Source organism: Astatotilapia calliptera, chromosome 16 (genome assembly GCF_900246225.1).
Source record: "Astatotilapia calliptera chromosome 16, fAstCal1.2, whole genome shotgun sequence".
NCBI lineage: Eukaryota > Metazoa > Chordata > Actinopteri > Cichliformes > Cichlidae > Astatotilapia > Astatotilapia calliptera.
This window is the reverse complement of record NC_039317.1, coordinates 33,276,989-33,300,774: the sequence shown is the minus strand read 5'-3', so window position 1 is coordinate 33,300,774 and position 23,786 is coordinate 33,276,989. Positions and strand designations below refer to the sequence as shown.

General features: G+C 44.1%; 1 protein-coding gene across 7 annotated transcripts in view; it reads left to right on the top strand.

The window, feature by feature from the left end:
• The window catches only part of LOC113007774 (partitioning defective 3 homolog B-like), a 223,168-nt gene extending 199,785 nt beyond the window's left edge, over positions 1-23,383 (top strand). For 6 of the 7 annotated variants that reach the window (XM_026144697.1, XM_026144696.1, XM_026144694.1 and 3 more), the window contains 4 exons: positions 2,697-2,773; positions 18,901-19,110; positions 19,739-19,882; positions 20,003-23,383. In XM_026144697.1, the coding sequence (XP_026000482.1) occupies positions 2,697-2,773; positions 18,901-19,110; positions 19,739-19,853 (402 nt within the window). In that variant the 3' untranslated portion in view covers positions 19,854-19,882; positions 20,003-23,383. Of the gene's footprint in view, positions 1-2,696; positions 2,774-18,900; positions 19,111-19,738; positions 19,883-20,002 lie in introns of those variants that run through there. The other variant, XM_026144701.1, reaches the window with a different exon arrangement.
• The last annotated feature ends 403 nt before the right edge of the window (positions 23,384-23,786 follow it).

Genomic DNA, 23,786 nt, shown 5'->3' with positions numbered 1-23,786 from the left:
GTGCACCATGTGTTTGTGGCTGGGTTGCTAATTACAGATAAGTAAAGTAAAGGAAGTTGATTCTCCAAAAGTGGAGCACAGAGTTCTCACATGGGCCATTTGTAGAATGAACCTCACAGCACACCATATCATTCATCCAGTAACTGCATTAAAGGAGAAAAGAAGATGGTGCAGACAGCAAACGCAGTCTCAGCATCCAGCTCACCTGAAATAGATGAAGTTAGGAAGCTTTGACTCTGCTGCGTGAGTGACTGAAGCCCAGCAGACAGCTTGGTGAATGGAGCTCAGCCTGTTGTCTTTAATGGATATTAGAGTTATTTTCTAATTCAACACTGTGGCCAGTTATACTCTGGCACTGGGAGATGGACACTCTGGTGTTTTCATTTGATTTATAAATAATAATAATAACAGTAATAATACCACCTTTGTAGAAGTTTGCTTCCACTCCATGACCGTGCCCTTTTTCCTCTCCCTTACTCATCTCTCACCTCAGCCTCCAGGAGCTGATGCAGTGTTTCACCCTCACCTGTCTCTAGTTTCCTCTTTAACGTCTTGTTTAAATCGTGTCTTTAATGTCCCTTTCACCTCTCCAGTCTGTCGCCCTCATCTTCACCCCATTCGCTCCCTTGTTTTATAATTCACCTCTCATCTCGGCCCCCTCCCCTTTCGCCACCGCTCAATGGCTTCATAATATCACTCCCCCTCTCTATATCACACTTGCCTACTCTCTAACTCATTTACTTCTCATTCGCTCTATCTCTCTTTCCACCTTTCTTCTCCTCCTAATGCCTTTTCATTCTTTTGCTCCACCTCTCTATTCCCTCTTAATATCCCGCTGTCTCTCTACCTGAGATATTGAAGCTATAAAGACAGGTGTTCAAAAAGAAAGCCGGGCCAGCAAATCTGTTTTATATGCCTTCTGGCATCATTCCCTGGAATGCAGAAAGAAGAGAGGCAGAGAAAAAGAAGAAAAGGCTGCGGTCTGTAATATCTAATTCTGGGCTCCACGAGGAGAAAAGAAGAACCTAGTTTTCTATAAAACCTTTTGTCTCCATCACTTGGGACGTACACATTTAATTCACCCTCATTCTGTTATGCTGTTTTTGGTATAAAGCCTCTTATTCGTTCTTTCACTGTGTGGGAACGGGCTGTACACCCTACTGTAACAAAATATTATGGCTTCAAAATGTGCACATGATGTACAGTAATGTCTCGTCAGCGGCGCAGTAATGGTTACGGGTTACGCAATTTTATCCACTGGAAATGTGAATTATTCACAAAAGCTGAATTTTACAGGGGTGAAGGTGATTTAGACGACATGTTCAACATTACACACACAGGAGGAGCTCCTTCTTTTTATTAATGCTAAACGCTTTCTTACCTCACACAACAGCATCCAGGCTGCTGACGGAGACCAAGTGCATATGGTTGTGTGTGAGTGTGTATTCATATCTTTGTGGGGACCAAAAATTGGAAGTTTACTATACTTGTGGGGACCAACAGCCCTAATGGGGACCCACAAGTTTGAAGGCGTTTTTGAGACTCAAAATGTGGTTTTAGTGTCAGGGTTACAATTGGGTTATGGTTAGGTTCAGGGTAAGGGTCAGGGTTAGGCATTTATTTCTGATGGTTAGGGTAAGGGGCTAGGGAAATATTATGTCAGCTAAATGTCCCCACAAGATATGAATAACCAACGTGTGTGTGTGTGTGTGTGTGTGTGTGTGTGTGTGTGTGTGTGTGTGTGTGTGTGTGTGTGTGTATTAATATCTTTGTGGGAGCCAAAACTTGAAAGTTTACTATACTTGTGGGAACAAACAGCCCATATGGGGACCAAAATCCTGGTCCCCCACAAGTTTGAATATATTTTTGAGACTCAAGTGTCAGTGTTACAATTGGGTCATGGTTTGGTTTAGGGTCAGGGTTAGGCATTCATTTTCATGGTTTGGGGCTTGGGAAAGCATTATGTCAATAAGATGTCCCCACAAGATATGAATAACCGGCGTGTGTGTGTGTGCGTGCGTGCGTGCGTGCGTGCGTGCGTGTGTGTGTGTGTGTGTGTGTGTGTGTGTGTGTGTGGACTTTTGGGGTTTAGTCGGCTCGTTTTAGGAGCGCCCCGGCAGCTGGAATATACCCACAGAATAGACTGGGATAATCTCTGAAGGAGCGTGTGTGTGTGTGTGTGTGTGTGTGTGTGTGTGTGTGTGTGTGGTTAACAGGCAAAAATAGAGGAATGGGAATAAGTGGCGGAAGAAAAAATGAGATGTGCGAGTTACAGAGAGAGCCAGTGAGATGAGGAAACAGGAGATTGAATTGTCAGCAGCTTGACTTAAGCTTTTTCCTTTTTTTCCCCAGTATGGAGATGAGACGCGACTGTGTGTGATTTTGACTGTGTGTGCATGTGCATGAGCTAGACAACTCCATCCTGTTTTGAAGTAACCTAATCTAGGATGGAGACCTCCCTCCCACCCCCCGAAAACCTCAGAAGACCGAAACTCTAAATCCCTAATAACTGGCCTTTGTCGATCCTACATTACCCCTGTGTCACAAACACACACACATGCAAAGAAAGTGCGCTTTGCACATGCTTAGACTCGCAGTTTAGTTGTATGTAAGGAAAGACTCCTGCCAGTTTTACATGAACGATATCCAGACTTGGTCACTGAAGGCTTTGCCACCCGTTTGCTTTTGTTCGCCAGGTGCCGGGCAGAGGGGCAGATCACCGTCTGACACCACGCTATGAAGAGGTGGAACGCCAGTATGCCTCCTTACCGAGGTACAGCATCTTCTCCTTCATTTGTATGAACATCACTGCTGCGTGTTCTGCTGTCCTTCTTTTCTCTTCCTGTAATTAAGCCATTCGTCTCTGGGGGCTGTGCCTCAGCCAGGACCTCACCTTCCCCCTTCCCCTGGGAAAACAAGCTGTGTACAGGCTTGGAAACCGATCTGCTCCCCCTTCAAACTGCTGTTACTTCAGCATGTGCTCGGAGGCTTTTCGAGAGCCTGCGATGTGTCGGGGGTTTAGTGAGCTAGCTGTTGGGCCACTTCTACAGCTTTCTATGAAATTTCACATTAAATTTTAAGAAGATTTAAGAAAATAGTTTTGTGTGTTATTAGCGACCTGAAGTGTTAGACTTCAGTTTTCCTTCTGGCCGCAGAAAACTTTGCTCACGTTTAAAACAGGGAAACATAAACACTCAACTGTGCTTTATTATATTACTCTGCATTTTGTTGTTTTGCTCCCTGGACAGCATGAAATATTGCTAACATTAGCCAACAGCAAGAACAATAGCAGCTCCCCGAGTATATTCATCAATTCTTGAAAGATTATTTCCATTTATTTCTCATTATGTGTTTTCTGATTCACTCAGATATCCTGCTGCCCCTGGAAGGCCGCAGTTGTGCAAAAGTATAATTTGCTGGGAGCATGTACGAAGGCGCAGCTGTTCGCTGGCTATTTAAACACGTTAACCTCAATGTGAAACACAATCACAGCTAAACTACATTCTCCGGCTATCATCAGTCACTACCGGTTTTCAGCATCTTATTTTTTATTTGCCGCTTTCTCTTTCAGGAAGGCCTCAGCTTTAATTCTCCCCTCTTTCTTCGCTCCTTCGCTATCTTAACATTTTATTTTTCCCCAGACTCTCCCCTCCCGGGACCTTCTCCCTCCCCTCCCGCTCATGTCTGATGTCTTACTCATCCACACGTACTTTATTCAGTGTCATTTTTTCTCATTGCTTTCCCGAGAGGAACAGCGCTGCAGTAATGTGTTTTAGCAGGCTGGGTATCAGTGTATCATAACCTCATCTCTAAATATAAAACTTTTTTTTAAAGTGAAAATGAAAGTGTAAACTTTGGCAGTAAAAACACAGACTAGTTGTTAGTAGCTCCTTCTAGCCTCTGACTACGACACCTCAGCAGACCAACAAATGTTCGTGGGGGGATGTTAGTCAGAGAAAGAGCGAGAGAGACGAGGTAAGCTAAGTGGAATGACAGAAGTTTAGAGCGTTTATAGTCGGGCTCCCACCCCTGTTAAAATACTGCAGGATGGCTATTTCACACCTCTTCTGTGTGTGTGTGTGTGTGTGTGTGTGTGTGTGTGTGTGTGTGTGTGTGTGTGTGTGTGTGTGGGTGTGTGTGGTGGGTGATGACTTTGGCAGATGGAGGCGAGAACAGTGATGATAGTTTTGAGGTCTGGCTGTGGTATCTGAAAAAGCCTTGGGAAACTGGACACACACTCACTCACATACAGTACACCCCATCTCCGTTTGCACTCGCACAAATGCGCCGTAATCCGTAAATACTGCACCAATTTTACATGTACGCATCATGTTTGTAAGAGGCTGCGAGATACTTTTCATGGGAATGGCTCCAACAGTGTTCCAGCTTTCAGCGTGGTAACGATCCCAAGACCGTTTGACGGATTACTGCATCAGACGAACTACAGCGAGGACCTGGGGCTTTTGAGAAACCTTACAGTGACTCATGTGATAAAAATACATCTGGAAATTGGTCCAACCTGTTAAGTAAAGAATTGCTACATACATCTACATTTTTTTAAAGAAACATAAATGATCAGTTTCTAGTGTTTTGAGCAGATAAAGTAAAAAAACAGAAGCCCCAGCTGTTAATTAACCTGCTGTTTCTGGTCAGTTCCGTCACACATTGAAAAGCAGGGATTAAGAGTCACAGCAGGGTTTGGACATCGCAGCGCAGCCAACGTTATTGTGACTGTGTGCAGTGAAGTTGGCTGGGGCTCAAAGTGGCAGTTAGATGCAGTCTGTGTGTGATAAGACAGTGAATTACTGCAACGAAGCTGCACAATATTGCACGTGTTGCATCCAGCCAGGACCTCGTAGAGCTGAGATTCAGAAATTCCTCCAGAAATTGTGACGTAGTTGTTGCAGGACGGCAGCACAGGTGCTCAGATCCCTCGCTTTCATATGGGAGTAAAACCAGTTGAACCGAGTCACAGAGGCGCGTCGTAGACGAGACACGCTCATCGATGTTAACCTGGTTGTATGATTTGAATCTGAATCCTTCTCTAATCTGTGACCCGAGCAGTTGCCTTGTAATCAAAAGCGGCTGCTGCAACCACTCGCAATCAGTCACCGACTCCAAAAAGCCACCCGTTTTTCCAAGCTGCACGGAGTGGGTCTTCTTTTACCCTAGTGTGCCTGAGCCTTTATTCGTTTTTACCCGTCCCTCTTATATCCATGGACTACATCACTGTGTGTATGAGTTTAGCTGTGCTCGGTATACATTAGTTTGTCTTCATGCTGCAGTGACAGATAAATAAACTGTCCCTCGTGTCTCCTGCTGAGTGCAGAGTTGCACATGCACAGCAGTGTTGTCCTTTCCGTGCTCAGGTAGCGATTAGCTTTGCTGCAGGTAGGTGGCGCTATATAAATCAAGCGTGCAGTTGCTCTGGCAGACCCCAGCAGAGTACCAGCTTCTACTGTGGGATTAGAAAATATAAAGAAACCATAGACAAGCATTAGATTTTACACTGATTTCTACTGATTTATGTGTCATGTTGCTACATGCAGTTAGCTACACACAAGCTAAAGAGAGCCATATTATCACAGGCTTGTTGATCGGTCACTGATTATGGCTAATCAGTTGGCCTTTTACATTCGTGTGAATCCCCCCTTGCTCTTCCAGATCTCTCATGAAAGATTTCCAATATTGTATATTAAACCTCTCATATTTGAAGTCAACCTGAAAACGTTTCCCCTTTCAGAGGTTTAAGTCAGATAGAGGTGTGATTCTCTGCCTCAGCCTCTCCGTCTGCACTTCTTCCTCTGCTGTCACTTAACTTTAAAGATATTTCAGCGTCTAGAGAGGCCGAGATCATGTTTGGAAACTGCATCCTTGCTGCTGACCTTACGAAAACATATTATTTTGCGACTGTCCCAGAAATAGCTGACAGGCTGTGTGTATCTAATGTCTGCATTCCTGTATACCTGTGTGCATGTGTGGGTAGAGTCCAGAGAGCAGAGCGGCTGCTTATAAAGGTACTGTATGTGTGACTGAACATCAGTCAGCCGGAGCACTGAGTACATTATGTCAGTGTGTGCGTGCGTGCGCTGTTAGACAGGATTTTGATGGCTCTAAAATTAAAACATGACCCAGCAGTGGATGATGTTTCCCTGCCTAAAGCGCAAACACTTTACCAAACAAGCTGTCAGCAAATGTCACTGCTTGAAATAGGAGGGGAGGCTGCTCGGGGTATTTTGTATATGTTGGTACTCCATAAAATTGTTCACTGTGATGATATTTACCAAAAGATAAACAGACTACAGCACTAATTAAACGTGCTTTTACTTCAAACGTGATCCATTCTCGGGCTGCTCAGATTCCTCAAGCCAAGCATTCGTTTATCTGACAACATGTGCTGTAACTAATGAGAGAAACTGAAACCTGCGCTGGAGCGGTCCTGTCGCTACCTAGAGAGCCATTCCTTTTAAGGAGCGTGGCCTAACCTCATGTATGTTTACTACTATGAGAAGTTCGCATAAAGGTGGCGCAAAGGGGGCTGTGATTGGTCAGTGCATTGTTAGCTGTACATGATTAGACACCAACCCGAGCATCAGGAAGGAAGAGACACAAAAACACTGACGCTGCCTTGCTTTTAAATCTTGTTTAAAATCAAATCAAATAGATACAACTGAACCTCGTAGGTTAGAATAACCCCAAAAAGTGAATCAAGAGATCACAGAGGCCACGTCAGGTTAGGCTTTCAAAATTCATACATGCTCAGCGACTTTGTGATGCAGTGTTTTAGCTGTTATTATGCTGAACCAGTCTAATGGCAAATGTTAATGTGTGTCGTATTTATTCCAGGATCTTCATCCAGTTCGTTTTAATCCTTCAGAAACTTGCAGCCCATTTAAACCAGCATGCATCTGACACTTAATGGTCTGTGCTTGATATTCACAAAATATCACCCTTAATTATCACATTTTTCCTTGAACAGTTGAGAGATTTGGAAAAGGGAAGGACCGAATAGTGTGTCCTTTCACTTAAAACTTTTCTCCTACTGCCATGTGCCTGAAATTTCCCCTCACCCCTTTCCCTTCTTCTTCTTCTTTTTCAACATTTCTTCTACGTCTCTGCTCCCATCTTACTTTTTCTCTGCACACTTATGTTAGTGAACCAAAGCACCATCTCTGTGCCGCTCACATGTAACGGCGTGAGAGTAAAACCAGAACGTCAGTCTCTGTGCGATTAGGACAAGTTTGTGGTTCAGTTTCTTTACTGTTGGAGACTGATTGAATGGAGTTGTGGCACCAGGTTGCCGTCCATTGACTGGTCACTGTCTAATTTATAGACAGAAAAACTGCCAAAACATAATAATAATGGATTGCCATCATGGCACCGGACACCGGTACCCATCCCTACTTACAATATAAAGCACCTTGAGGCGACTGTTGCTGTGATTTGATTTTCAGTGAAAGCGCCGTCTTCCAGCAACTACGTTTAAGTTTATGGAGGAATTTCTGAATGACTGACTGGACTATGTATGAATCTAAGTATATGTAGATAGAAAAAGATTTGTGATTGGTGTGTTAGCACAAACCGATTGACCCTGATTGCCAAATGAACTCTATTCAGTCACAAACAGCAGAATTCTGTTTTATTTTATTTTGAATGCACTGAAGTCACTTTGAAGCCAGCAACAGACTGCGAGTCACAACACACAGACTTTAATGCAACCATTTCAAATGCAGTGATGCACAATAATGCACACAGTCGTCATAGCTTTGGCCCTGCTGCAGACTCCAGCCGACGTTTTCCCTCCTCTGACTCCACCAGGATAAAATAATATGGTGTTTTAAAAAATCACGTATATGCACTTGTGTATATATGAATATGTGTGTGTGTGTGTCAGCACCTCCTGTGTGTTTCAGTCTTTCCAAGGTCAGTAGATGGCTATCAGAGTTAGTGTATGGTGAGCATTAGCAGGTTGCATCCCTTCCATGAGTGGGCCACAGCTGACTCATCTGTATCTGCATTGCTCTGATTGCTCTCTATACTGGAAACAAAGAAAAATGAAGCAGAAAACGAACAATGGTTAATATACTTTACACAAAAGTCAAGTTGCCTATTAAAAATAATTAGATATAAGGGAACAGACCTTACTCGACGGTGTTTTCAGCCTGTAGTATTCAGATAAATCTGCATGTTTCTCCTCGCTCTTTCTAAAGATTCGTGTTTATAGTTCAGCTGTGCAGAAACCAGCCTTGACCCAGACGCCAAACGCTCTCCCCGATCTGTCCTCGTTATTGCTCTCATTAGATTAAAAGAACCAATCAGAATTGTTGTTCAGGTTACTACAGAGACCGTCACTTCCTCATTATAATGATAATTAGATAATTGGTAATTACAAAGCAGATGTTGTACTGTATCTTCCCACGTCTTTCAGCCGTTGTTCCTCGTTTCTTCCTCGTTCCTCCCTTCCACTTCTCATTTTTGTGTTTTCTGACGATGGGGTGAAAAGGACATTGTTGAATATCATTTCCCTCTCCCCAACAAGGAAATGAACGGGGAGTGTCTCTCACTTCTCTTTCTCTCTTTCTGTTTCCCCACCTCTCTTGAGGAGACCTCCCAACGAGGCCCAAGAGTTTCCCAGACCACTTTACAACTGCTGCATAATCCACTCCATTGTCCAGTTGTTTTTCTGTGTTTCTCTGGACTCATCGAGACGCCGCTTGTTTGTTAGCAATGCTGGGAATTCAAAGAAAGACCCTGCCTCTCATAGTGTGCCTCCCCTCCTTCCCCCTCCTGGAGTTTTTTTTCTCTCGTGACCCCTTCTTGTTCCTAACTTGTAGCTTTCCTGACGTGGTCGCTGGTTGGTAAATGCTCTGGTTTTGACTGTAAAATGTTGGGTTATAACCCATAATGTGTTGCAGAACCAGCAGGTGGGTACGACATGAGTATGATGTGCTTTCATTTGTGTACACTTCTGGGGTGACGGAGGAAATATCCCGCTCGGGTCCCAGCTGGTGATGTTTAACAGATTTTGGGGTGTCCTGGGGTCGAGCTGAGGTTAAGTGATGCTGCGCTCGTCGAGTGAAGCTTTTCTTCAGAGTCCGCGTCTTATCTGAGCGAGGTAGCGTCCGTTCTGTGGAGTCAGAGTGTTTCTGCAGTGGTTAATCATTCATCTGTACATGAATATCATCAGCACATAAAGGCTTTCATATACATTATTATTTACTTCTGTGTTAACAAGAAGATGGACCGCACTTCATAAATTTTTACTGTTGCAGCTGTGAAATGTTAACATCTGGCAACAGTCTGCTGACCATCTGTCGGTCCTGCGCTGCTGGAGGAATTCTCCAGTTTCAAAGTGATGTTAGAAAGTTAAACGATCATTAAAAGTGTTTTCTTCTTCTCTGTTATTTTAACTGCAGCGTGCAGCATTTTGAGTCTGCGTGCGGTTTGAGCTCACGTGAAGTTCTGTGCATCTGAATCTCACATGACCGTACTCGTGTCTGTTCTGGGATCGTCGCCTTACGACTTTAAAACTGCTCTTCATGCTCCCCGTGGTCCTGCAACGGGCAAAATTCTTCAGTTTGAAACGATTACTTTGCTGAGGGAAACTCAAGATGGGAGATGAAGACAGTTTTGTTTTTCTGAATGGGAAACGGTGTTATCAGTAATGCATTTCATTATGTTTCAGCAAGTGAGCCACTATACTGGCTGTAAGTGGTTATATATACGATCCTGCTATAACTGAATGTCATCTTTACTTTGAGTGATTTTGGCTAGCGTAGACGGGCACGGCCGTTTCACTGCGAGTGTAATCAGTCTGTCTTTATGGCTGCTACACAGGTGAATATCAAAGAGCGTCCGCAGGCTCGGATCGCACCGTTTAACCTGACTTACGACTTCCAGCTCGGGCTCTCCACGCTCGGGCTGTCATTTCTTCTAATATTACAGCTTGTGAACATGTACATCGTTTCTGTAGGTACAGATGTACTGATGTGTGGTAAACAGATCTATTATCATACGTTTTCTGAAATTATTAATGTAAACATCAACAAATTATCACTCGTTTTAAAACTAGGTGCAGAAGTGTCGTTGTTTTTTAAAATATGCTAATAAAGAATCTGATGAAACTGTGACAAAGTATGAAACACATACATGTGTGTTTTCTGCTCAAACTTCTTAGAAAATCATCTGGAGCTTTTTACATCTACAGTAAGATGGTGTTTCTGTGGCACCTGCTTCACAACAAAACAGCCGAGCAGGAAACAGGATAAACCACCGATGAGTTTCATCTGTGGTTTGGACGGAGACGTCCGAGTCCACACATCACGAGCGTTTCCGAGTCTGCAGAAGCTCCGAGTCCGAAAGAAAGCGGCCGATGACACGAGGTCTGTCTGCGAGCGTCAGGTGTGAATGACATCATCAGCCGGCTCCATCAGCTCGTCGCACATTTGACTTGTTGATCAGATTCCTCGTCGGAGGAGCCGCCTGCTGTAAATTGTCAGCCTCTTTCGTTCTTGGCTGCAGTTTTGTCGCTCCGTTTCCAAATGGCACGGCCGTATTATGATGGGATGCGAAACACCACTCCAAATCCCCATTGTTCTGCCCTCTCTGTGTTTCCGAGGCAACAGTCTCCTACCATCTGGAAGGCCCTCATCCCTCAGTTCCTCTCATTTTCATCTAATGGCTTTCTCCTCTGTCCTTTTCTCGTCTCATTTCTGTTTCTTTCGCTACTGTTTCTCTTTCTTTGCAAAGACATCTTTTTAAAAACTTTTTGTGCTCTAATTTGATCCCCCCTCTCCCTCCGTCTCTTTTTTCCTCATCCTTTTTTACTTTAAGTGCTTCAGTGTGTTACGGCACTCTTTCACTTGCTCCCTGCTAGCCCTCTTTTTAACCTGCTCTGGCCATTTCTTCTCATTTCATCTGCCTTTTTTATGCCCCCCCTTTTATCAGTTCAGCTAATGAGTACATTTCTTTATGCGCTATCTCACATTCGCAGTCACACGAGGCATATTTCCTAAATCTGTGTGCATACACACATGCACGGGGGAATGTAATCATGTTAGTTTCCTACACTGGCATGTAATTCATGCATGATTTACTGGAGGATTAATCACACTTGACAGAAATTTATTGGCAAAGACAGATCGTAGCCCCTGAAAGGTGCTTAGTTTCATTGAAACATGAAGAAGTGTGTGTGTGTGTGTGTGTGTGTGTGTGTGTGTGTGTGTGTGTGGGTCCCATTATTCTCTGCAGATGCTGACCTTCAGCATGCTGGCTCTCTGGAGGGCAGCACTTGTTTCTCCGCCTTAATTCTTTCTTTTTTCTCTTATTCCTAATCACTCCCTCCCCCTCTGCTCTCCTCTCTTACATTTCTTCTCCCCCCTTCTCATTTTCTGCCCCGTTCTTCTGTCCTTTCATGTTTTTTGTCTCAGCTTCATCCATCTGAAAGCCTCAGCCTCTCGTACTTGAAGCCAGCAACTTGTTTTCAACAGTTTTTAGATGTGAGGTCTTTTCTTGTTCTTTTTTAATTTCTTTTGTCTGCTGCTCGACTAAAACTTGGAAAACCTGCCTGTCCTTCATACCTCATTATTTAACAGTTAATGTCTCTCCCTCCCCCTTGCCTCCTGTTTCCTCCCTCCCTCTCCTGTCTGTTGTGGCCCTCTGTGTGCGTCTCTTTGTCTTGTGTTTACGTGGTTTCTTATCCTCTCTGCATTCATCTACCTTTCCTCTGTCCTTTGCTCTTTGCTTCTTCCTCTGCATACAGATGAACATGTGATTCCTCGGCGGTCTCCTCTCTGCCTGTAAACTGTCAGCTGGTACTCTTAACACAAATTTCACTCGAATGCAAGGTCCTCACAGGATATGTGGAATTAGTAGGCAGGTCCTGAAACAAAATAAATCCTTTTCATCTTAGTTGATAAAACGGTCCCCGGTGAAAAAACGTCTTCTTTTTATTTATTTATTTTGCACGTTTTCAGCTCTTTTTTTCAACCTCTTGACTTAAATGTGTTCAGTATTTGCATTCAGCTGCCCTCCGACAACTTGGGTCACTAAACACGGCGACTCGTTCAAAGTGGAGTGCGATTACCTCGGGTGTTCGCATCATTTTCCTCTTTATGCACTGAAACGATGCAACATTTGAATACAAATGCTGGCGGTTGTTTTTGTAATAAGACTCGGCATAAATGATGAAAACACGGCACCAAGTCGAGCTTCGTCTTACTGCAGAAGAGTCTCCTCTGATGGGCGTAAACAGTCTAACACTGCTGCTGCCTTCATATCGTCTGTGTCGATATCTCCATATTAATGCTGATCTGTAGCCACAGGGTGGGGTTCATCATGTCAACCAACTTTAAGCTGGATGAGATTTTGCACAGCTAAACTCTCGTGCTCACCGTCAGCGCAGTGCTTAATTTAGTGTAGTGAGAAAATAACATCAACCAGGTGGATGTGCAGCTTCATGCAGACTTTTAACTCAGCTTACCTTTAATTCTAACAGCTGAGAGGACAGCTGCTCTGCTTAAAGCTGTCATAGAGTTGGTTTGTATTTACGCTACATCACATCTAGGAAGCAGATATGAAATAAGATGACTTTTTGACCTGCTGGTTTTATCTCAAACATGTGTTATAAAACATGTATGTGATGATTTTTAAGACTTTCTGTTTTAGAACCAAGCAGCTGGAAACACTTCAAAGTCATTTGTGGCTGTATGAAGTGTTTTGTCACTTCTGGGTAACCCACCGTTTATAAAACTGTCACTGACCAAGATTATTGTAGTTAACTTAAACTAAACCAGAAACTGAGGCTTTTTGGTTAACTACATTCATTTATTTATTTTAGTTAACTTAAATAAAAATAAAAGCTCAACTTTTGACAATCATGAAGTTGAACTAAAATCATTTGAATTCAAATAAAATAAAACTACAGAGGAAACTAGTCGTTTTAGCATCTGCTAGTTTGGTTACAATGTTACTGATGAGGACGAGACTGAGTCACTGCTTTTAAAAAGTTTTCAACATTTTGTAAAAGAAATAAAACTAATATGAGTTTTATTAAAACTAACTAGTTTAATAAAACTAAACTAAATCGAACATTTTCAAAAAAATAAAAACTGAAAGCAAAATGAAATCAAAACAACACAAAACTGTAGAAACTCTACAATCTGTAGATTAAAACTTACTAAAGATTTTGTGGGTTAGTGATTAGAATGATGTGATCAAGCTCACATGTGGCAGCTTTTAATACTTATCAGTGAAATCGCCTGAAAGCTTTTTGCTCTGTGTCACCCAGACGTGAACCAGCTAGCTGTTAGCTTTAGCAAATGGTGTCACACGTTCCAGTGTTATGTCTATGAACACGGTATGCCCCCTAATCCTGGTTCACAGTACCCTTGCTTAGCCTTTGACCCCATCTTCTAAGTGTTTGGTGGGAACTGATGGAGTGTCATGTGACTTCAAGAGGTCAGAGGTCAAGAGAGGTATAGGAGTCACCCTCAGACCAGCTGACAAGTCTCTGTCAGGCTCTCAGCGACTTACCTGCAGCAGTGCGGTTTGCTCACACAGCAGCTTCGTGTGGTCTTAGTCAAACAAAGATGTCTGCCAGTCGCTCTGGACGCTTCCTTCTTTTGCCTAAATATAGTTTAAAGTTTTTCACAGATTTCTCTGCAGCCCCGCCACTGCACACAGTACACCCGGGACCGTATCAGCATCTCGGTGCCTCTGTTCCTGGAATAACTAACAATGCATGACAGAAACTCATGATTACATCTCAGGGCCCCACCACAGGTGAAATAATCGGCTTTTGAAGCACTCGTGTGCTTACGTATTTATGCCACAAATGTGTAAAAGCACTTGTTGAGCTAAGTGTGCGGTGACCTTTACTCCCTGTGGATCAGAGTGAGGGGAGGGGCACTGCCTATATGTAAAGGAAACAGAAACCTTAAAGGTTTCAGGATTATCAGGCAGTCAGAGCTTCAGCCGTCATTACGACAGGTGTAACTAACTTTGATTTATTTATAAAAGTTTATATAAGGATAAATATGTAAACACCAGCCTCACTGACTCCTCCCAGTCTCAAACTGGGGAGCTTTCATGTGTAAGGTGGATGTGCCATATTATTTGTTACGGTGAAAAGGCTCCACAGCCAGCACGGTCGCTCTGCAGCTACATTAGCCTTATAATGTAAATATGTAGCTGAGGAAATGCAGCTTTTGGCCTTACAAAGAAGAAGCAGCTGTATAACATGTTTGGGCCACGTTCCCTTCCCACTGGTGGGTAATATACACGTTTAATTCACAATATCTAAACATATTAAAACAGTTTTAAATATTAAATGTTAATTGGCAAAAATAAAACAACTCGAAATCATGTATCTTCCTCCATCGGTCCTCCGATAAACAGGCTTTACTGTCTTTCTCTTGCCTTCCTTAGATAATAAGATATTTCTCCGCCCTTCATTATTTTCCACTTAAGCTTTTATTGCCTCATTGTTTGGACGGCGGCGTCTGTGATTAAAGCTTCGTAATGAAGTATCGCATTAGGAAGATGAAACAAAGTTAAAGTTAGTTTAACTCCGGCAACATTAAACCACGGCAGCTCTGTTTTCGCCGCGACTCACGAAATGACATTACGACAGCAGTCACAGAACAATTTGAGCTATTAATCTGTTTTATTACCACACTGTCAAAATAGCACGACTCTCATTGACAAAGAATCTGACACTGTTGAATGCAATTTGAAAATATGAAGCGCTTTCCCGGCTTAAAATCTCAAATCACATTCAAGTGGATATCGACACGAAGTGAGGCTTTGGCTCTGTAAAGACTCATAAAGATATAACTGAATTAAAGCTTCGCTAGTTCATTTCCTCCACTTCTCCTTCGCTTACTTTAAATATTACTCTTCGCCTCCCCGCCCGCCTTTATTTATTTTTTACCTCAGCTTCCGTCTGCGACTCCTCGCGTCGAGCCGCTGCCGTTTGTGCTCCGGTGTTCGGTTATATTGAGGCCATCTATCTACGCGGTGGCTGTCATTGGCTCTCAGGAGTTTTTTAATGCGCTGTGACACAAAGCTGCATCTTGTCTCTGTTTTTAAAAGTTGCTGAGAGGCAGGCCTGCGTGATAGATGACTCTGTGCATGTGTGTGCAGCAGCCGAACAGCTGTGAGCAGCCCTTTTAGAAAGAGTCAGTGAAAGCGTGTGTTTATGAGAGAGCGGGGCAGGTGCAGATGACATATAACAAGTCCTTGTTTCCCCTGAAATCCATCAGAAATCTCTTAAATGCCGGGGAATTAGTAAGGATCACATTACTCCCAATTACTGTCAGACACGGAGAGAAATCCTTCCAATTATCCTTTTGAATATGTGACCCGTGTAACTGTGAGCGCGCTATCCACATAACAGCATTAAGGAAGTCATCTCTAAACAGGTATTACATAGTTGAATTTCCCTTCAAACTGAGCGTTCAGCGGCTTCGCTGTTCTGCCTGGAATGTTTTCAATTCCTCGTTTTGGTTTGATGACTCTCTCAATTATGTTAAACTAGTTGTTGCATGACCCAGGAAGCTGTTCTCATTCATTACATCTGTTTCTCTCATCTGTCTTTCTCTCTCACACACACACACACACACACACACACACACACACACACACACACACAGACCACCAGCCCCTCGTTTGGTCTTAACTCTTCTCCAGCTGTGTGCCAATTTGCCTCCTCCAGAGTGCGTGGGGTTCGGGAGGGGGGTGATTAGGAGTTACGGGCTGTATTTAAACAGCGCGCCTGTCCTCTTTCGTGTGTTGATGATAAATGTTCTCACTGTGTGCATGTCTACATAAGTGTTTTAGTTCTCATACTGGGTGTGTGTATGCATGCCAGTAACGGGTTCCATCCACATCGCTCCCTAATCCCCAGCTGCCGCGCGGTGCTGACTGGGTTCCTGGAGGGAGAATTCCAAACTTGCCACCGGATTTACAGTGGATTCTCTACAGATTACCACTGGATTTCTGCCCCGTTCCCGATATGGAAACTCTCATAACACACTGGGGATCACAATATTATTTTTCAAGTATTCATTAACTGGTAGCGAATGAATCTTTTATTCAAACGATGCTTTTTTCCTTTATTAAAGCACAAAGAGTGTGTGTGTGTTCAATGTTTTTAAATTTCATTTACAAAACCAATACAAGTAAACCTCAGAAATCCCCGCTCGTGGTTTCCAGTAGCTCCGTCTTCGACTGCTGGAGGAACAAAGGTTTGGAGTCGAGGCGTGAGATAGAAATGTGAGCAGTCAGTTCAGCTGCACAGAGCCATTCGAACCAGTGCGCATTCATAACTGGGACCACTGAGAAGCCACAGAGTTGGAATCAAAGTGTCGGTGGACAGAACAGTCGGGCGCACCGTGACCCTTTATCACTCGCGTGTCATCCAGACCGGCGGTCCCCAACCCCGTGGGTCGTTTGGCTCGGGTGTGAAATTTGTGGTTTTCAGGGTTTTTATCCTTAACTCGGTTTCCCCGGGTCTTTCCCGTGTTGTAGTTGTTCGTCTTATTCTGAAAGAAATATTTCTGCGTTACCATAGCGACCCGAGAGGAGGATGTTACTCTCAGTGTTGTTGGTGCATTTCAGGACGCTGCTATTAAAGTTACACAATTACACAGTGAATTCATGTTTATTATTATATTTATAAAATCCCACCGTTTGTGTCTCGGTCCTATCATTTTATTTTGTTGTATTTATCCACGACACCTTAAAGGCCGGTCCGTGAAATATTGTCTGGGACCTCTGATCCAGACGACCTGCACTTTTTGTCATTTTAATTGTAACATAAAAAAATTCTTCTCGTCTATCAGGAAACGTTTGAATTTTCTCTCCAGACTGAAATGTGAAGCTGATTTTTCTGTCTGTGTTCAGACAGCGGTACCTTGATTACTCCATGATACTCCTACTTTTTTTTTTGCCGTGCATCGGCACTATTTGCGTAAACCCCGCACCCTCCACCTGTGCTTATTTACTCCATCTTTGTCTTATCACCTCTGCTCCTTTCTGCTTTATCTGATTTTCTCTCTGTGTGCAGGTTTGTTGCAAATAGAAGCTGATAGCTTCTGATAAAAAGTGACACTAAGTTCTCTAATTTGACAGCCTAAAATCTTCCCCCACCCAGCCCTAAATAAGAAAATACCCAGACTACAGTAAAGTGATCATGTAAGCGTGTTGATCACTCCTCATCATCTTAATCTTAGAGATGATGTCTTGTTTTCCAGCTCCTGTTTTGATCCTCATCTCTCGTCTTATCTCTGTTATTCATCTCCCGTACCTTCCTCTTAACTTTGCCCCCCTCCTTATCTCTCTCTTTCCTGCCCTCTTCACCCCCCCATTACCTCTCCACCGCTCTTATCTCTGCCTCTGTGACATTATCATGTCCGGCGGCCAAACGCTAACTGACAGATGGGCTGACTGATACGGGGCACAGGTATACAGGCTCAGGGGTGAACGGCAAGCCCTGCAGCCTGGTGAACTGTAGTCATAAAGAGGGAGAGAGAGACACATGGAGTCAGACAGACACATGGACAGACGGCTAGAAGACGGACGTGAAAGAAAGAAGAGCAGACAAAACGGCTGCGGCCATTAAAAGCAGAGAAATCTGAGCCGTCCGGCTGAGATGCTGACCCGGAGCGACGTACGGCGAAGAAGACAGGTGTGTGTGTGTGTGTGTGTGTGTGTGTGTGTGTGTGTGTGTGTGTGTGTGTGTGTGTGTGTGTGTGTGTGTGTGTGTGTGTTGAAACACACATAAACATGCTAACCATGGAGTCGGGAGGGGCAGAAGATGACATCCCAAACATGAAGGGCATGCAGTTAGTTAGACACTTCCCACTGCTGACCACCCATCCTGACACACACACACACAGCATCAGCATAGAGACCACCATCTGACTCAGTGAGATATATATTTATATGATAAACATGAATACATCATGGATGTCCTGCAGTAGATGGAGAGATGCGTGCAGACAAATGAAAGAGACAGAAAGACGGAGAGATAAAATCTAATACCTCGTAATGTTTGCTATGTGGACAACATGTGTTTGTGTACTCGCTTTCCCCGGCACAGGACATCGATATCTGTTCACGGGACGCGGCTGGGTTACCACAGCTGTGCGTGTGTCTTCGCTTGCGTTAACTGAGCCCTAGCCTACTTAAAACTGTCACGTGTCACTTATATTCTGTTGCTATGTGATGTTTGGCCGGGATGAGCCGCGAGCTGAGCGCGTGCTTCGCCCTCTCTCTTCTCTGTCGCCTGCAACAAATTGTTTTCAGCAGGTTTTCCTGAATATTTCAGATTCAGTGCGGTAGCTGATGGTAGGCTCTTTGCTAAGGTACGTGAAGGGAGCATCACTCTGACGGCGCTGTGCCAGCGGTTGGTTGATTATTTGTTTTATTGTGAAGGCGCTGGGGCAGAGCGGGAGGTTAACGCTGCGTCTGTGCTCGGGTCTCGTGTTTATTCCTCTGATTATCTTTCATAACACTGTCTGTTCTCTTTGTTCGTGTATTTGTGTTGATTTTACACGAAAACAGCAACAAATGGTCAGGGCTCTTCTTCTGCCACGGCCATCGGAGTCACACAGCAGTGAACTCTGAGCCAACTCCTCCTGTGTTTGGCCGGGTCCGGTTCATTGAGCGACTTCTCAGCAGTTGGAAAAAAGGACGCTTCGTACTATAAACAAGCTCAGTCGTGGAGTTTTCCCCAGAACAAGTTTTTGAACCGTCCAGCCACTGGCTGCGTCTGCCTGATGACTGACTGGTTAAGGATGCAACGTTACCAATGGCAACATCCGGCGGTTTCTTTGCTTCAGTCTGATTGTGCTCTCAAATTTCTTTCTCTTAAATGCATAAAATTCTCTTTTCCAGACGAGGTCCGTTAGATGCAGCTGACTACCCCATGCAGCCATGGTCAGGTCCCTACCCCGGGCCTCCACACGCCCAGCAGGGATACCCCCAGGCACCATCCTATCCCACCTCCCAGTCTGCCCCATCTTACCCCAACTACCCACCTGGTCAGCCATACCCACGGCAAGGAGACCCTCGAGGCATCGACCCTGGCTACTACCCCCACCCTAGGTAATTATACGCAGGAAAGTACCCTCATACCAAGATCTGCATGTGTACTGTACGTACCGCTATGATGCTGTTGTGCTGGTTTTGTGATTCCAGTGCAGCGTACCTGGACGAGGGGGCGGAGCTCTAGATTATGAGCTGTTGCCTGCTAAACTAAAACTAGAGCTCAGACTTCTCAGGCTGCCTGTTAGTCCAAATAGTCACAACGAAAGCCAAATTATTTGACAGATAACCACATTAAAGACACCAACAGCCTTCAGTAGACGGCTGCTAGCTACAGCTGCCTCCATCGGCATCCACCGGTCACTCAAAGCAGCTACGCCCTTAAACTTAAGCCTTAATACGTTTAAACAAAACATCACCTGCACACCTGTCAGGGAAATTAGCCAGAGAGGCCCAAACCTTTATTAGTGTGACTGACGTCCGTGCACAGCCTCAAGTGGCCGATCGCGGGAACTGCAGTTTTGGGGTTCAGCACCGATCATATTGCAGATTTGATCATCGTTCAGCTTACTGCCTCTCATCTTCATCTTCGTCTCTCTTTTTAAGTATGTCTTCCCTCTCGTCTGACTCTTCCTTCTTTTCCATGTCGGAGTATTTTGCTGTTCTTTGATCCAAGGTTGTTCTCTAGCTCTCAGCAGAGAGGGCCCCTGCGGCAGGATGTGCCCCCATCTCCCACCCCGCCTCTTCGGGGACTGCGGTACGACACGATGACACGTGGAACTGGGGGTGGGGGTTACAGGTAGGGCCGATTTGTGGATGGATACCATTTCAGGTAAATGCTGAGCTCTAAAATGCTTCTTCCTGCATAAATAATGAATAAAATTCTGCCGCTGTACTCGAGCAATCCGGCACAGCCCTCTGTAACTTTAAGAATATGTTTGATTGGATACAGGCACCGGTGGGAGCTCGGTACAGACCAGCGTGGCTTTACTCGGGAGGGAGGAGGACAGCAACAGCAAACAAACCCAAAGCAGAAGACGGCGTGACTGCAGCTGTGCAGACACATCGAGTCCTGACATGACAATAAGCACAAAGTCACGTCTTCATAGACGCAGTTTTCCTGCGTTCAGCTCTCCACTGAAGCAGAGTTAAAACCTCATAATGCGATGATCCGAATCCCCGTCAGTATCAAACCGTGTGTGTGCTGGTAGGAGTGTACGGTAAGGTAAAGGAGGTTAATTACAGAGTAGAGGATGCGTAATGTCTTGTTGTTTGAAGTCATTTAAATTGCTTTGAATCTTCGGAGAGTTTAAAATGAGCATGTTTTTACTTTTCACTGTACTCTGATTAAGTTGTCTCTTGTAAGAATCTGTCAGGGCTGCAGAGGTAATTGGATCCATTTAAATTAAGCTCACATTCACAGCCGCTGCTGCAGCAGGATAAAGGACAATATCCACGAATGCAAGCTAAAGTAACGCACTAACACTGACTGTAGATGGAGGTTCATGCAGATATGAATAACTCTTTATTATGTTTGTGTAATGAAACCGTATTTATTCTCAAGATCCGACCGTTCATGTGGGCAAAGATGGGACTGCAGCGCCTCCGCTCTTCCAAAACATTCCTCCTTTCCTCTCTTAGTAATGGCTGCACATTACAGCGCTCCAATCAGCACTCTGGAACGCTTTATTCCTCCAGATAAACAAAAACACTCGTTTAGAGGCCGGCCGATGTCTGAAGTGACCAATCAGGGATCATGCCACTAATACCAGCAGATTTCACCCAGATGAGTAATCTGATCATATCCTGTGTTATCAAAAAGAGTTATTGATACGTGTGAATCACACTGAGCAGCACTATACGAATGATCTGTCCTCGCTGTTCGGTGCAGGACGAGGCGGAGCCCACGTCTGCTCCGTGGTTCGCTCCGCGTTTGTTTGACCCTGTTGCTGCGTTTCGAAGCAGCTTAAGAAGTACGAAATATCTTATTTTAGCAGAACTGGAAATTATCTATGGATGGTCGCTTTATTTAAAAAGACCTCCACGTGAATGTATGATGAGCTTACGTTTTACAGACACGTCCACCTGTGTGGAGTGATTTGATTTTCCGACATCCTGCAAGAAGCTCCGGAAAAGGCAGGATGACAATAACACAGTCGGGGTAATCAAGGTAACCAGGTGTTCCACAGGTGGAGCTGTTTTCATTCTGCCTTCTTTTAAAGCGTCTCTGATGTGTTGGAGCTGTTTGAGCTGCTTTTCCACCCCGCCGAGTAAACCGGACAGAGAGGATTTTCTTTTTTGGGCAGCTTTTTGCAGAGCGGGGATAGAGGTCGCTTTCACTGTTACTCTGCACCGTGCGCTCTGCTTTGGATTTGAAGGACGGTTCAGTGACCCGACGGTGTAGGCATCACTGCTCGAACATGAAGTGAGCTTCAGAGTGCTGTCAGTGCCGCACCATAATGCAGATCCATTTTGCCACTTAGCAAAAGTTAAGTGTGACTAAGAGTTAAAGCCTTGCATAACATCTGTGTTTCACACCACAAAGCTCAGCAGTATTACTTTCAATGGAGATTAAATGTCTAAAATGACATCTCGGTATCGGGCGGACTGCGGTTCTCTCAGTGTGGCCGAGGCTGGAGGTCCGCCAACCTGAATGTTGAGATTAATGCAAAAGAATGTAACATGTAGATTTTATCAGAAAGGTTTTTGTGTATCAAGAGTTGGATAAAGGGAGGTTAAGGAAAGGTAGAGAAAGATGTGAGAACAGGTAGAAAAGAAAAAGAGGGAAATAAAGAGAGAAATGTCAGGGATGTGTAATATTTCAGAATAAATATGAAAAGGAAACGGTTGAAGAAATGGTCCGAGAGGTAAATGCAGTGCAATTTGTGCAGCATTAGTTGTGCTGTAGGAGTGAATGTAGTGACTTTGTGAAGTTTTCATAATTATTTCTCCTTTTGTGTTGTCACGTTTCACCAGTGTGAAAACCAGACTTGCAAATCAAGTAATAAAGCACATTTTCAGAGCCTGATGAACAAATCACCTGCCGGGTTTAGAGCAGAAACACTGAAACAACTCGCGTCCCCTCGGATCGCTTTCTCCTCGCTGATGATGATGATGATGTTACAGACTGAGCAGCACCTGAGAAAATGATCCTTCTGAGAACATGTGAAGGATTTTCATGCCAAACATGTCAGGAGTCTCCCCGCTGTGTGTACCTGGATGCTGGGTCAGCGCCTGGAGAAGCTTTTAAACAGTATTTGAAAAACGTGACGCGTTGCATGAAGGCGTATCTGTTTCAATACACAGTTTTCACGTATGTAACTTTTCACAAGCATTTATTTTTACGTTTCTCTTTTTAATGCTAGTTGATGATGTTGAATCGGACCAGAGCCACGGGATGTTTGGCTTTCGTTGCCACGGGTACGCTGCAGAGCTTCGATCGCTTTTTTCCTCCTCGTGTCGTTTAAACTGCACGAGCAGTTTTAAACTCTGCGCAGCGTGGCTGACGCGTCGAGCATCCTGCAGGGCTCTTTGGTCTTTAGCAAGTTGCACAAGTTGAAGGTACTCGCTAGAATCTTCTGTACGAAGGGTTTCTGCTACTCCTGCTTCTCCTTTTAAAGAGATGTAGAAGGAACCAACTAATAACCTCTGTTACCTAGAAGTATAACATGCTTTATCACAACGCTCGAATATACGAAAAAGTCAAATTTCATTTTATAATGTAACAATTCTGTCATTGTTTTCCAACTTTTTTATATTTTGTATATAACTTTTTGCATTAAAGTGTTCATTTTTAAACACATCTGGTCAACGACGTCATACTTTACTTCTCTTTAAGACTCAATGCATGCCGAGCACATCTGCTGAGGTTAATTAAATATGAGTCAGGAGAAATTATTTCCCTCGTGTTCCCCGTACCCTGCAAGGTGAATCATTAACATTGCCAACCCAATTTAGTCCATCGTTTAAGCAGCTGATAAATTGTACTTTTGTGATAAGAGATAGATGGCCACAAATTAATGTAAGACTAATTATCAATTAGAAAAGGGAGATAAGGAGCGCTGATTACTGTGCAAAGTTTTCCTAGTTTTTCTGGCGTGTTGCCGGCGCGCTGCTAGGTCACTTCCCTCGGCTTAATAAGTATTTAGTGGCCGTGGGTAGCGTAAGGGTTTTTTTTATTTGTCAGACACTATAGGTGCTGGACTGTGGCTCAGAGAAGTTGGCAGTAATGAGACACAGAGGCCAAGGAAGCGTTTTATCAGGCAGGGCGTAATTAGAATATCCCAGACCTGTTGGCCAATGGGGAGAGAGCGGAGGGAAGTAATTAAATTCTCTTGAGTCACTGCCAAGGTTCAGTATGGATCTGCAGAGTGTGTGTGTGTGTGTGTGTGTGTGTGTCCAATACTCTGTGTCTGTGCAGGTGTTTTGTTTTCATGCATGTTAGAACTCGGATTAGTTTACCAGATTAATTGCAGTGCACCTCTGGACTCTCGTCAGCGCCCGGATCAAACGTGTCGCTGAAGTTAAGCAAAAGTGAGTCAGCGTTACACCGCAGTGACGGATACACCCACAGGATGGTCTCTTCCGTGGGATCGTTCCCTCTATTTTGACTCGCATCAGTCTGATGTTTGAAGATGTCAAATAAAATGTAACAAGCCTGTTCTGAGGACGTGAGGAGTAGAAAGCACCTGAAAATTCTGCTCAGGTACAGTAATTTGTTCTTTGTTGTTTCCCAC